This window comes from Neomonachus schauinslandi, chromosome 4 (assembly GCF_002201575.2).
Source record: "Neomonachus schauinslandi chromosome 4, ASM220157v2, whole genome shotgun sequence".
Classification (NCBI taxonomy): domain Eukaryota; kingdom Metazoa; phylum Chordata; class Mammalia; order Carnivora; family Phocidae; genus Neomonachus; species Neomonachus schauinslandi.
The window spans coordinates 95,032,004-95,045,330 of record NC_058406.1 but is presented as its reverse complement, the minus strand read 5'-3'; the positions used below and the strand labels follow the sequence as shown (position 1 = coordinate 95,045,330).

The 13,327-nt window shown below is 40.1% G+C and overlaps 1 protein-coding gene across 1 annotated transcript in view; it reads left to right on the top strand.

Annotated features, from left to right (window-relative positions):
- Positions 1-13,042, top strand: part of DENND2C (DENN domain containing 2C) — an 82,671-nt gene extending 69,629 nt beyond the window's left edge. Inside the window, exons 15-19 of the mRNA XM_021689976.2 lie at positions 2,065-2,106; positions 3,245-3,350; positions 8,917-9,153; positions 9,827-9,913; positions 11,136-13,042. Of these exons, the coding sequence (XP_021545651.1) occupies positions 2,065-2,106; positions 3,245-3,350; positions 8,917-9,153; positions 9,827-9,913; positions 11,136-11,167 (504 nt within the window). The 3' untranslated portion in view covers positions 11,168-13,042. The remainder of the gene's footprint in view (positions 1-2,064; positions 2,107-3,244; positions 3,351-8,916; positions 9,154-9,826; positions 9,914-11,135) is intronic.
- The last annotated feature ends 285 nt before the right edge of the window (positions 13,043-13,327 follow it).

Sequence of the window (13,327 nt, the reverse complement as noted above, 5' to 3'; positions counted from 1 at the left end):
AGCCAACTATCTTAGTACCATTTATTGAAAAGATTGTTCTTTCCCATTACTCTGCTGTGTTAATCCCCACCTTCTTTCTATTGAGCTATAATTGACATATAACATTGTATTAAGGTTAAGGTGTACAACATAATGATTTTATACATGTAAACATTGTGAAATGACTACCACAAGAAGCTATACCTCACATAATTAACAATTTTTTGTTCTTGTGATGAGAACTTTTAAGATCTGTTCTCTTAGCAACTTGCAGATATACAACACAGTATTGTTAACTGGAGTCACCACGCTGCACAGTACACCCCCAGGGCTTATTTATCTTACAAGTGGAAGTTTGTGCCTTTTCACCACCTTCAGTCATTTCGCCCACCGCCCACCCCCCCCACCTCTGGCAATCACCAGTCTGTTCTTTGTATCAGTTTTTTTAGATTCCACATATCAGTGAGATCATACATTATTTCTTTTTCTCTGCCTGACTTATTTCACTTAGCATAATGCCCTCCAGGTCTATCCATGTTGTCATAAATGGCAGGATTTTTTTCGTTTTTATGGCTGAATAATATTCATATATATATATATATATATATACTTTACATATATATATGTATATATATATGTGAATCTCATATCTTCTTTATCTGTTCATCCACCAAAGGACACTGAGGTTGTGTCCATATCTTAGCTTTTGTAAATAATGCTGCAGTGAACATGGGGGTGGGGATATCTTTTCAAGATAGTAATTTCTTTCTTCTTCTTCTTCTTTTTTTTTTTTTGGATATATGCCCAGAAGAGGGATTGCTGGATCACATCCACATGGTAGTTCTATTTTTAATTTTTTGAGGAACCTCCATACTGTTTTCCGTGGCAGCTGCCCCAGTTTGCGTTCCCACCAACAGTGCACGTGCACGAGGGTTCCTTTTTTTCCACATCCTCACCAACACTTGTTATTTCTTGTCTTTTTGATAATAGCCATTCTGACAGATTGAGGTGATATCTCACTGTGGTTTTGATTTGTATTTCCCTGATGACCAGTGATGTTGAGCATCTTTTCATGTGCCTCTTGCCCGATTTGCATTTATTTGGAAAAACGTCTATTCAGTTCCTCTGCTCATTTTTTTTTTTTTTTAAGTAAAGTCTACTCCCAACATGGGGCTCAAACTCAAGATCCTGAGATCAAGAGTCACATGCTGCACTGACTGAGCTAGCCAGGAGCCCCTGCTGTGCTCATTTTTAATAGGATTTTTTGGCATTTTGTTTGTTTTTCTTTGCTTTTGAGTTCTATGAGTTCTTTATATGTTTTAAATATTAACCCCTTCTCAGATATATAATTTGCAAATATTTTCTCCCATTTTGTAGGTTTTCTTATCATTTTATTGATGGTTTTGATAGGGATTACATTGAATCTGTAAATTACTTTGAGTAGTATGAAAATTTTAACAATTTTCTTCTCATCTGTGAGCACAGAATATCTTTCCACTTACTTGTGTTCTTCAGTTTCTTTCATCAGTGCTTACTGTTTTCAATGTACAGATCTTTTGCTTCCCTGGTTAAATTTATTCCTAGGTATTTTATTCTCTTCGATGCAGTTGAAAATGGGATTGTTTTCTTAATTTCTTTTTCACATAGTTCATTCTTAGAGTACAGAAACACAGCTGAGGGGCGCCTGGGTGGCTCAGTTGTTAAGCGTCTGCCTTCAGCTCAGGTCGTGATCCTGATCCCAGAGCCCTGGGATCGAGCCCTGCATCGGGCTCCCTGCTCCGCGGGAAGCCTGCTTCTCCCTCTCCCACTCCCCCGCTTGTGTTCCCTCTCTCGCTGTGTCTCTCTCTGTCAAATAAATAAATAAAACTTTAAAAAAAAAAAAAGAAAGAAAGAAACACAGCTGATTTTTGTGTTACCAGGTGCCTGTTACCCAGGCGCCCGTTACCCAGGCGCCCCTGAACTTAATTTTGTTTAACACTATTTCCATTGCTTGAGAGAATCAACATATTCTTCCTGATCTAGTAGTGCCTAATGTATCTCTGTGAATGTCTCTGGTTTAACCAACCTGGCTCCTTGATCCCATAGGTGCTGATAGTTGATCTCTGTGCAGACAAGTTCTTACAGGAGGTAAGTGACAAATGAGCTGATTGCATGATGTTTGGGGATAATTGGACAGAAAATATGTGAAAGTACTTAGAGAAGATGACTCAGGCAAGACTTTTAGTTCCTACACATACTTGACACCATGCCCAATCATACAGGATTGACCTGAAAATTGGGTTAGGTTTATAGCTGTCTCTCCCAAAGAAGGAAGGAGGAAAGAGATTAAATGTCATTATCAAAAGAGGTAACCCTTCTTTGACATCCAGATGGGTTGGTGTATAAGGCTCTAATTTAATTGAATTTAACAAGCATTCAGCACTGATTATTTCTAGATACTCTGTTAAAATCTAAAAGTGAGTAAGACACAGTTTGAGCCCTCAGACCTTATAATCTAACGATGGGAAGGGAGAGCAGACATATCTATAAAGCTTTAGAAACAGTGTCATAGAAATTTCTACAGGGTACAGTAGGGGCAAAAAAAAGTGGTCATTTATTGTGGGTATTGAAAGTGGAAGGGAGGGCGCCTGGGTGGCTCAGTTGGTTAAGCGACTGCCTTCAGCTCAGGTCATGATCCTGGAGTCCCTGGATCGAGTCCCGCATCGGGCTCCCTGCTCGGCGGGGAGCCTGCTTCTCCCTCTGACCCTCCCCCCTCTCATGTGCTCTCTCTCTCATTCTCTCTGTCTCAAATAAATAAATAAAATCTTTAAAAAAAAAAAAAAAAGAAAGTGGAAGGGAGAGTTAGCAAAGCCTTCTTGGAGCAAGCGCCCTGTATGGAACCTGTATATAAGTTTGTGAGCACTGAACACATGGTGAAAAGAATGTTTCCCAAGACTTCGTCTCCTTTCAAAACCAATTAGCTCATAACGTTTGAAACACTGCTTATTTGTGGATGACCCTTGTAATGCAGTGTAAGGCTTGCAGGTGAGAGATACTTGGTGGAAAGGTGCCAGAAAATGTCATAAGACATATTATTTATTTTCTTAATGTAGTTAAGATATGTGTACCATCACCATACTGAATTCTGCTCAATGTAGGGAAGGAAGGTTCAGACTGAGTCTTTAGCCAAAATCTATACAAAGTCACCTGTGGAATTTTGGGGACTTAGTGTACATTGGAGACTTTCTCACAGCTCATGAAAAAAATCTCAATTTCTTCTCTTAAGGTATCTGATGAGGACGAAATTCTACCTCCTAAACTCCAAGCTGCCCTGATGCAGATTTTGGAAGAACGAAATGAAATCTTGGCTCAGGAGCAGAATTTTTCACAAGGTATGAGACAGATGGTCTGAGGACTCAAAGTCAAGGCAGTAAATACTGACTGGATGCCCAGCACCCTGCTAAAGGATGTACAGGAGTATGCCATTGCCTAGGACGTGGAAAGCTTAGAATCGGCTTCCTTGCCGCCCCTCAGATGTGCTAGACCCCATCTATTTCAGGACTTTGACACTCACTGTGTTCCAGTTCTGGAATGCCGTTCCCCGGGATGTCCACATGGCTCCTGCTCTTCTTTCCTGCAGGTCCATGCTCACATGTCACTCTCTCAGTGAGGCCTTTCCTGACTGTCCTTTTAAAATTGTACCCGTTCCCTTAGTGCTCCAGCTCCGCTTCCCCTACCTTAGTTTTCTCCAGGGCTTTTACTGTCATCTGATGTGCTAGAAATGTCAGGTGCACGAGAGCAGCAACAATGTGTTTTGCTTTATCTCCAATACTTTAAACAATAGTCAATAAGTAGGTACTGGATAAATATTTGTTGAATAAGGGTGAAAAATATTTACCGAGTGGCTTACTCTGTACCAGGCCTTGTGCTCAGCACTTAGCATACGTCTTATTTCATCCTTGTAATATCCTTATGAAGCAGGTCTATTATTTAATCCCCCTTTTACAGATGAGAAAACTAAGGCTATTTGCTGGTGGGGAACATTAAGGGAGGAGTAGGTTTAGAGAAATAATTAAAAGTTCATGAATCCGGGGCGCCTGGGTGGCTCAGTTGGTTAAGCGACTGCCTTCAGCTCAGGTCATGATCCTGGAGTCCCGGGATCGAGTCCCGCATCGGGCTCCCTGCTCGGCAGGGAGTCTGCTTCTCCCTCTCCCACTCCCCGTTTGTGTTCCCTCTCTCGTTGTGTCTTTCTCTGTCAAATAAATAAATAAAATCTTTAAAAAAAAAAAAAAAAAAAGTTCATGAGTCCGGGCGCCTGGGTGGCTCAGTTGGTTGGGCGACTGCCTTCGGCTCAGGTCATGATCCTGGAGTCCCAGGATCGAGTCCCGCATCGGGCTCTCTGCTTAGCGGGGAGTCTGCTTCTCCCTCTGACCCTCCCCCCTCTCATGTACTCTCTCTCTCTCATTCTCTCTCTCAAATAAATAAATAAAATCTTTAAAAAAAAAAAAGTTCATGAATCCCCCTTTTACAGATGAGAAAACTAAGGCTATTTACTGGTGGGGAACATTAAGGGAGGAGTAGGTTTAGAGAAATAATTAAAAGTTCCGTTTTGAATATTGAGATGCCTATTGGATATCCAATACGTAGCAGACATTCAACTAGAGATATCAAGTAGGCATTCATATACATGAATTTGGGGTTCAGGGAAAAGATTTGAACTAAAGACATACATTCAGAAGTTGCTGTTTTAAAGCTGTGGGACCAGATGAGGTAACCCTATAGAGTGAGTATAGATAGAAAATACCAGATTTAAGGGCTGAGCCCTGGGTTGGCTGGTAGTGGTGTGGTCAGATTTCCAGTGTTTGGCAGTAGGGAAGAGGAGGGGGATCCAGCAAAAGGCAAGAGCATAGTGAAGGAGGAGAAAAAAAAAACAGGGGAGTAATATTAGAGAAGTTGAGTGAAGAGTGCATTTCACAAAGGAAAGTAAACAGTTATGTCTAATGCTACAAAGAGGTCAAGTGAGATGAAGACTGAGGATTGGTGGATTTGACAATGGGAAGAGTTTAGAGACCTTGATAGCAGCAGAATCAGTGAGATGGTGGAAAGAAAGCGAGACTGGGGAAGGTTCAAGAGAGAATTGGAATGGCATTCAGCTTTTTGTAAAATTTTAACGGAATTACAAAGGGCCAAGAATAGTTTGTTGTTTTTTTTTTTAAAGATTTTATTTATTTATTTGACAGAGAGACACAGCGAGAGAAGGAACACAAGCAGGGGGAGTGGGAGAGGGAGAAGAAGGCTTCCCGCAGAGCAGGGAGCCCGATGCGGGGCTCGATCCCAGGACCCTGAGATCAGGGCCTGAGCCGAAGGCAGACGCTTAACGACTGAGCCACCCAGGCGCCCCGGGCCAAGAATAGTTTTAAGACGCTCCTGTAAAAGAACAACATTGAAGGGGCTGCCCTACAAAACATCAATTAATCATGAAGTCATAGTAATTAAGACTGTTTGGTTTTGGTTCAGAAATAAATAGAGCAAGGGAAGGAATAGAGAGAGAGTGAACCAGCATAAGGAAACTTAATTTGGGTCAGCGCCAGCATTGCATATCAGCAGGAAAAGAATGAACCATTCAGTAAACAATAGTAGGGCAATTGGTTTTCCTTATGAAAAGAAATGAAGAGGTTCTATACCTCACCCTATACACAAAACTAACTCTAATGAATTAAAGATTTATTATTTTTTGTTTGTTTGTTTGTTTAAGATTTTATTTATTTATTTGACAGAGAAAGACACAGCGAGAGAGGGAACACAAGCAGAGGGAGTGGGAGAGGGAGAAGCTGGCTTCCCGCGGAGCAGGGAGCCCAGTGAGGGGCTTGATCCCAGGACCCTGGGATCGCGACCTGAGCCGAAGGCAGACTCTTAACGAATGAGCCACCCAGGCGCCCCTGAATTAAAGATTTAAATGTTAAGAGTAAGGGCTCCCGGCTGGTAAAAAAGAAAAGATTGGTTAATATGACACTTAAATTTTTTATTTATTTATTTATTTTTTTTAAGATTTTATTTATTTATTTGACAGAGACAGAGACAGCGAGAGCAGGAACACAAGCAGGGGGAGTGGGAGAGGGAGAAGCAGGCTTCCCGCTGAGCAGGGAGCCCGATGTGGGACTCGATCCCAGGACTCTGGGATCATGACCTGAGCCGAAGGCAGCCGCTTAACGACTGAGCCACCCAGGCGCCCCGACACTTAAATTTTTAAAATTTCTTTTTTATTTTATTTTATTTATTTATTTGACAGAGAGAGAGAGACAGCGAGAGAGAGAACACAAGCAGGGGTAGTGGGAGAGGGAGAAGCAGGCTTCCTGCTGAGCAGGGAGCCGGACCCTGGGATCATGACCTGAGCAGAAGGCAGACGCTTAACAACTGAGCCACCCAGGCGCCCCAATTTTTAAAATTTCTGATCATTGAGGGACACCATGGAAAAGAAATAAAAAACAAGCTACAAACTAGGTGAAGATACTTTCAACAAATATAACCAACAAAGGAATAGTATCCAGACTTTATTTTTAAAAATTCCTACAATGCGATTTCAATAATAAAGAGATGAACAACCCAATAGAAAAATGGGGAAAAGATACGAACGATCATTTCACAGAAGAGGAAATGTGAAAGGCCAATAAGTACATGAAGAGATGTACAACTTCATCAAAATCTGGGATATGTAAATTAAAACCACAATGAGATACCATTTTGTACCCACCATATTGGCAAAAGTTAAAAAGTCTGACAATGTCAGGAGTTGGTGAGAATGTGTAAATTACTTCAACCGCTTTGGAAAAGCAATTGGGCATCATCTAGTAAACTTAAAGGTGTGTATATATCCTACAACCTGACAATTAAGTTTTTAGATATATACCCTAGAGAAACTCTTGCACATGATAATTAGGAAACAAGTACATAGTTTTCAAAGTAGCAGCATTTTACGTGATAGTAAAACCTAAAAACAACCTAACTGTTCATTGACAGGAGAATATAGCATTAAAAAAAAGCATCTTAAAAACATGTATTGAATAAAACAGTAACTTACAGAAGAATATGTTTTATGTAATGTTCAAAGATATACAAAACCTAATAGTATGTTGTTGGGGTTGGCTATGTATATATGTAGTGGAACTGTAACCTACAGCAAGGGAATGATAAACCCAGTGTCGCTGATAACGGTCGCCCTCTACTGGAGAGTAGGGGAAGAACACCTCGGAGAGGGCATCACACAGGGAGCATCCGAGATACCCTTGATGTTCTGTTTCAAGCTTTGTGGTGGGTACTGGTGTGTTCATTTCACTGGTGACCTTATGAAATATTTATACTTGTAAAAGAATATATAAGGCATTTATATGAAAACAGAAACAAATAATTGAAGATAAGTTATAGAAAAGCATAATTTTAAAAACAAAGGGAATTAGATTAAGAAAGGGTACAACAGGTATAAACAACTCTTCCAAGAGATTTTGCTGTAAAGTGGGAGAGAAATGGGACAGTAACTGGAAGGGGATGGGAGATGGGCAAAAGTGCTGACAATAAAAGTGGTGATGGACCATGGATTCTCAGCTGCAGGAGAGATGAGAAGGATATCTGTTGAACAAAATATAACAAAAATCTAGTTTATAATCAAGTGGAATGCCAGAAGAGACCTTAGAGATCACCTAATAGCCCCCTCATTATGCAGATACAGGAAGAGAGCCAACAGGGGTAAAGCGAGTTGTGCACCATTATACCATTGTTTCGTGGTAGAACTCTGACTAAACCTAGGTCCCTGATTCCCAGTCCAGTATGGAGCCCATGGAAAGAGCAAGCAACATTGTGAAGGTGGAAAAAAATACTTTAGGTATGGAAGAAAAAGGAGGAGTCTAAGTTGAATCTGAGGTCTGAGCCTGGAACCTGAAAGGCAATGTATTTCATGTTACAGTGGTTAAGAATCACCTAACTTGGGAGTCTGGCAACTTCTGTACCCTGTACCAGATGAGCTGACCCTGGAGAATGTCTTTGTTTTGAGCCTCAGTTTCCTCAGCTGTAATAAGGAAATAATACCTACTTCACTGGATTATTATATTTATAAAAGCTCTAAATACAGGGTCTGACATATCTTAAGAACTCAATAAATTATGGAATAGTGGTTGCTGTATGAAATGAGAAAGTTGAGAGAGAACTGATTGGTGGAGAAATAGAATGAATTTGGTTTCACACATGTATTGTTTATTTATTTGATTCCTATTTTACTAATTTCCAAAGGACCTGATTTGAATTTTAGACAAATGGAATTTAAGTGCTGGTGGGACAGCCAAATGATGATTACCCGTAGGTAGCCTGAACATGTAGAAGGTGAGTTCTGGTGACATACAAGGGCTAGAGACGTAGGGTTGCAAATTATCAACATGGAAAGCCAACTCCATCTCTATGCCGGTTAGCTCTGTAAGATGGGAATGCTGAAGAGAGGTGGTCTGAGGACCATGCTTAGGAAGAGGAAGAAGAGGCAAGAGAAAAACAAATGTTTGGTCATAAAAGCAGGAGAGGAATCCAGAAATCAGAAGAGTATAAAGTTGTGGGAGACAAGGAATGGGGAGAAGGTTAACACAAATGCAGCACAGAGTTTAAAGGAGAGACAAACAGAAAAGCAAATTAAATTTGGCTGGCTCTCACTGGTAGCCTTTGAAAGAGCAGTTACAGTGAGATCATGGATGTGCAAGCCAGGCTGAAAGATGTAATACGAGTATATGTGGGAAGAAAATAAAAGTAAAAATACGAGCTAATGGCGTTTTGTCGGTTGTGGAGTGTGCAAGGAAGCTAAGAATGAAGATTCTCAGTCCTCCAGTCTGTGAGTTCTTAATGCATCACTTTTATAACAATTTCCCATAAATACAAAACTTAGGGTTTTTTCTTTTCTTTCTTATTTTTCTTATTTTGCAGCAGATGTGACACTCAACTCCCTGGTGTCCGAGGCATTTGTGAGGTTTTTTGTGGAGGTAGTGGGACATTATTCTTTGAGCATGACTGTCACTGAGCATGGGGAGCGTGTATTCCAAAGGGAACCATTCCGTAAATCCCACACCTCCCGAAGTGTACGCCACTTCCTGGATCTCTTCATGGAAACACAGATGTTTGCAGGCTTCATCCAGGACCGAGAGCTTCGGAAAAGTGGGGTGAAAGGTCAGTTTTATCATGAAGTTCTCCCCCTGTATTTAGTGAGCCCTTGGAGGGTTTGAAAATAATATAAACAGGGGCGCCTGGGTGGCTCAGTCGTTAAGCGTCTGCCTTTGGCTCAGGTCATGATCCCAGCGTCCTGGGATCGAGCCCTGCATCGGGCTCCCTGCTCAGCGGGAAGCCTGCTTCTCCCTCTCCTCCCGACTTGTGCTCTCTCTCTCTATCTCTGTCACTATCTGTCTGTCTCTCCCTCAAATAAATAAATTTAAAAATTTTTAAATTTTAAAAAAAAGAAAAAAAATATAAACAAAAAATGGTATAAAGCTACAAGGGCTCAAAATCTGAGTTGTTTATTATGGAAAAGTTATTTTTATAATTTTGTTTTAGCTATGGAAGTACATTGGTAGTAAGCACAGAGGTTTTTTGTTTTTTTTTTTTAAGATTTTATTTATTTATTTGAGAAAGAGAGAATGAGAGGAGGGAGGGCCAGAGGGAGAAGCTGACTTCCTGCTGAGCAGGGAACCTGATGCGGGACTCGATCCTGGGACTCCAGGATCATGACCTGAGCCGAAGGCAGTTGCTTAACCAACTGAGCCACCCAGGTGCCCAGCACAGAGTTTCATTTAAGTGATTTTTAGAAAGTATTGGACAATTTCACCAACATGAGTTTTCCTTGTAGGTTTGTTTGAGGTCCGGGCCCTTCAGTATTTGGAAACAATTCCAGAGTCTGAGCCTAGTGGGATGAATAAAATTTTGCGGAGTCTTGGTGAGTTGTTGTGCTTTCTTGTTAGATAATGTGACTAAAAAACCTTTTGCAGAAAGTGTGCCTCATCACAAAACTTTATAATCAAATCAACAGTATAACCTCAAATAGGCTGACCAGAAACCATGACTGTACTTCCAAAGTGTTTTGGAGAAAAAGAAGTCTTTCTCAGAGGTCGGGATTCTCCATCAGAGTTGTCCTTGGGTCTGTTTTCCTCAGATAATGTGATAATTTGCATATCATAATTATTAATCTTTTCTAGGTCACATCACTGGGAGGATTTCATAAAAACTGTAGATCTTTTTCCCAGAAAAGTATGCTTAAAAAATAAAATTAAAAATAAAATTTTAAATAAAATAAAATTTGCATATAATTATAGGGTATTCATGGACCCTCCTGAAGCCCATCCGTGGACTCCAGATTAAAAACACCCAGTTTAGAAAAGGGCATCTGAGGCAAAAGATTTCTACAAGTCTAATTTTACACGTCAGAAAGAAACACAGATGTTTATGATTTTTCAGTTATAATAATTAACTTTTTATTATCCTTTGTGATATTGGAGAACGGTGATGTGGTAGCCCAAAATAATGAAGAACTATATTCCATGGTGTTTATATGGGCCCTTGAAATATGTACCCCCGGTAACTAGACTTATCATAGGGATCATTTTGTAATGTATAAAGATATCAAACCACTATGATGTACACCTGAATTTAATAGGACATTGTATGTCAATTATACTTCAATACAAAAAGAAAAAGAAATATATGCCCCTAATTAAAATAAGGCCTTGTCCTTAAATAGCTGAGAGACCATGGACAAATTATGCCTTGGGTTGTTATTTCATCTTTATACCATGAGGTTAGATCAAATTGGTGGTCCTGAACTCCTATTACAATATTTTAATCTCTGGGGAACGTAAATGAAAATTTTCCCCACTGCAGGCTCCAAGAAATCTCTGGGGATCAGGCCAAGCAATTTTAACCTATAGTCAAGGCTGAAAGCCACTGGATTAGGTGATGTCTGAGTTCTCTTTTACCTCTACAATTAGACACATAGGGTTCGTTTATTTATTTGGTAGTCAAACACATCACCTGCTAGCTTGAGATGGCAGCTTACTCCTGGGCTGTTCCGAATGACTAAGGTGTTAATCTCTTGCCTCAAATAATGTACAATAAATAAAAATGAACTAATGAGAGTTCACTCTACTTCTTTCTCCCTTTAGGAAGTAAAATGAAATTTCTGCAGAAGAAATGAAATCTTTGATTGACTCTCTCCATCTTAAATAGAACAGAAAGTGCCAAAGAAAATACTTCTCCCAAGAGTCAGGATGCCTTGAAGTAGCCTCCAAAATCCTGGAAAGTTGAAAAGGTTACAAAGCAGTCCAGGTCCTTGGAGGAGGATTCTCCTGTTGCTGCTGTAGTAATCACTGGAGGATTGTTGGGAGTAGTCTGGAACCAATGTTCTCATTACTCTGCCTCCAATTTTTTTTTCAGTGGCCTTTTGTATTTAATTCTGGGGCTCATTCTTTGTGTTATGTGCTTAGTCTGTGAAGGCACTTATCTTTTAATAGGGAAAGATTTGGTGTTGCATTTTTTAAAAAACAGCTCAAAGATGAGCACAATGAGAGAAATGCTGAGTTGAAGGTACTGAGGAAGCATGATAGAAGTGCAGAATGCATCCTACACGCATCATTCTCATCACTGAAATACCATAGCAGCTTGACACCTATGGGCTGTTTCAGCAGAGCTAAGGAATATACTCCTCATATATCTCCAGTTTTTGTTTTTTAGTCTAATGTTCTGTCTGGGGGAATCTCACTGATGTGGAAGCCCTATTTATTAACACTGTTATTGAGTATCTTATACAAGTAGACACCTTGCAGCTCCTCCTCCACATCGTGTAGCACTTGAGTAGCTTGTCAACATTAAACTTCGTGGGATTATAGCTAACAGGAAAATATCCTTTCAAGGGCATGAGAACCCCCCTTTTCTTAGTGTCCCCCATGTGCCATGTGTGATGGTACATGTATGTCATCTTATTCAGTCTTTAAGTCAACTTCATGAGATACTTTCATCTCCATTTTATTAATGAAGAAACTGGAATTCTAAAAGGTTAAGTAACTTGACCAAAGTTATACAACAGAGCCAGAACTGAAGCCAGGACTATCCATTCATGATGAGCACAGAAAAAGTAGGTTAGTCCTGCAGATGGAAATTTGAGCTCTGTGGGATTATAGCTATTGAAAAAATTTTCTTTTAAGCTGAAGTGTACCAGAGCCAAGTTTCAGCTCTGAGGATAAGGGACTTCAAACTATAGGTGCCTAGATGTCTCTTTTTTTGGTTCCCCTAGAATTGTAGGACTTTTTGCCCTAATTAAATTGGACTCAGACTATGAACATTCCTAGGCACTCACCACATAATCACCCTGACCCTTAATATCTAAAATAGTAGTATTGATTAGAAGGAGGAATTTACCAGTGATGGTGTAATTTTCATTGATAAATGTTATAGCAGATGTCAGTTTTCTTCAATTCCTGCTGATGGTTTAAACTGGCATAAAAATATTTATTCGAGCTTAACAAAACCTTGTAAGTTGTATTATGATAGTTTATTGAGTTGTATTGTCATTACAGCCCATTCAGGTGTGCATGAATGAATCTGAAGCGGACCCCATTTAAGACCGGTGCTATATAGTTCTTACGGGTCTAGAAAATAGAACTGAGCCTATGTCTTGTTAAAAAAAAAATGTGTATTAAGCATCTTACTCCAGTGGGGCTCTTACCAGACATCTGTCCATTTGCCACTCCAATCTTGAGGGAAGAATTAGTAATTGGGAATTGTTTATAAAACGGGGGTAGGAGGTCTTAACGGTGGTGAATCTTGACCGTCCCTCTGTGAGGAGACCTTTGCTTCAGGGATGGGGGTCTTATTTTATTCCCGTGACCTGAAGCTGCTTCCTTTTTCTTAGGTCTGTTTTATTTTGTTTTTGTAAAGTATTATGAGTTCTGGATATATTTGTAAAAAAAATATTGCTCAAGATTTGTATAAAGTGTTGTTTACAGATCTTTTAATGAATAAACACAAAAATTCCATGGAACTCTTGGAGAATTTTAAATAAAGTTGCTTAAGATGTAAAGATCTTTACTTCGCTTAAATCTATAACTAGCACATTTATCTAATGATAAGGTTAAAAGACAATCCGAATCAGTGGTAGACTAACCCGACTTAATGACGGTGGTCAACATTTCCGGGCTGTTGGCAGGCAAAGCCTGGGTCTAGATCGCATACACCGGGCAGGGTATATTGTCCGACTACCTTATTTGGCCTTGGCCCGCCTTGGCCCGCTTAGTGAAAGGGAGCTGGGGACACAGACCAGAGACGGCGCCCCGGCAGCAGCAGGAGTGGTTGGGAGGCC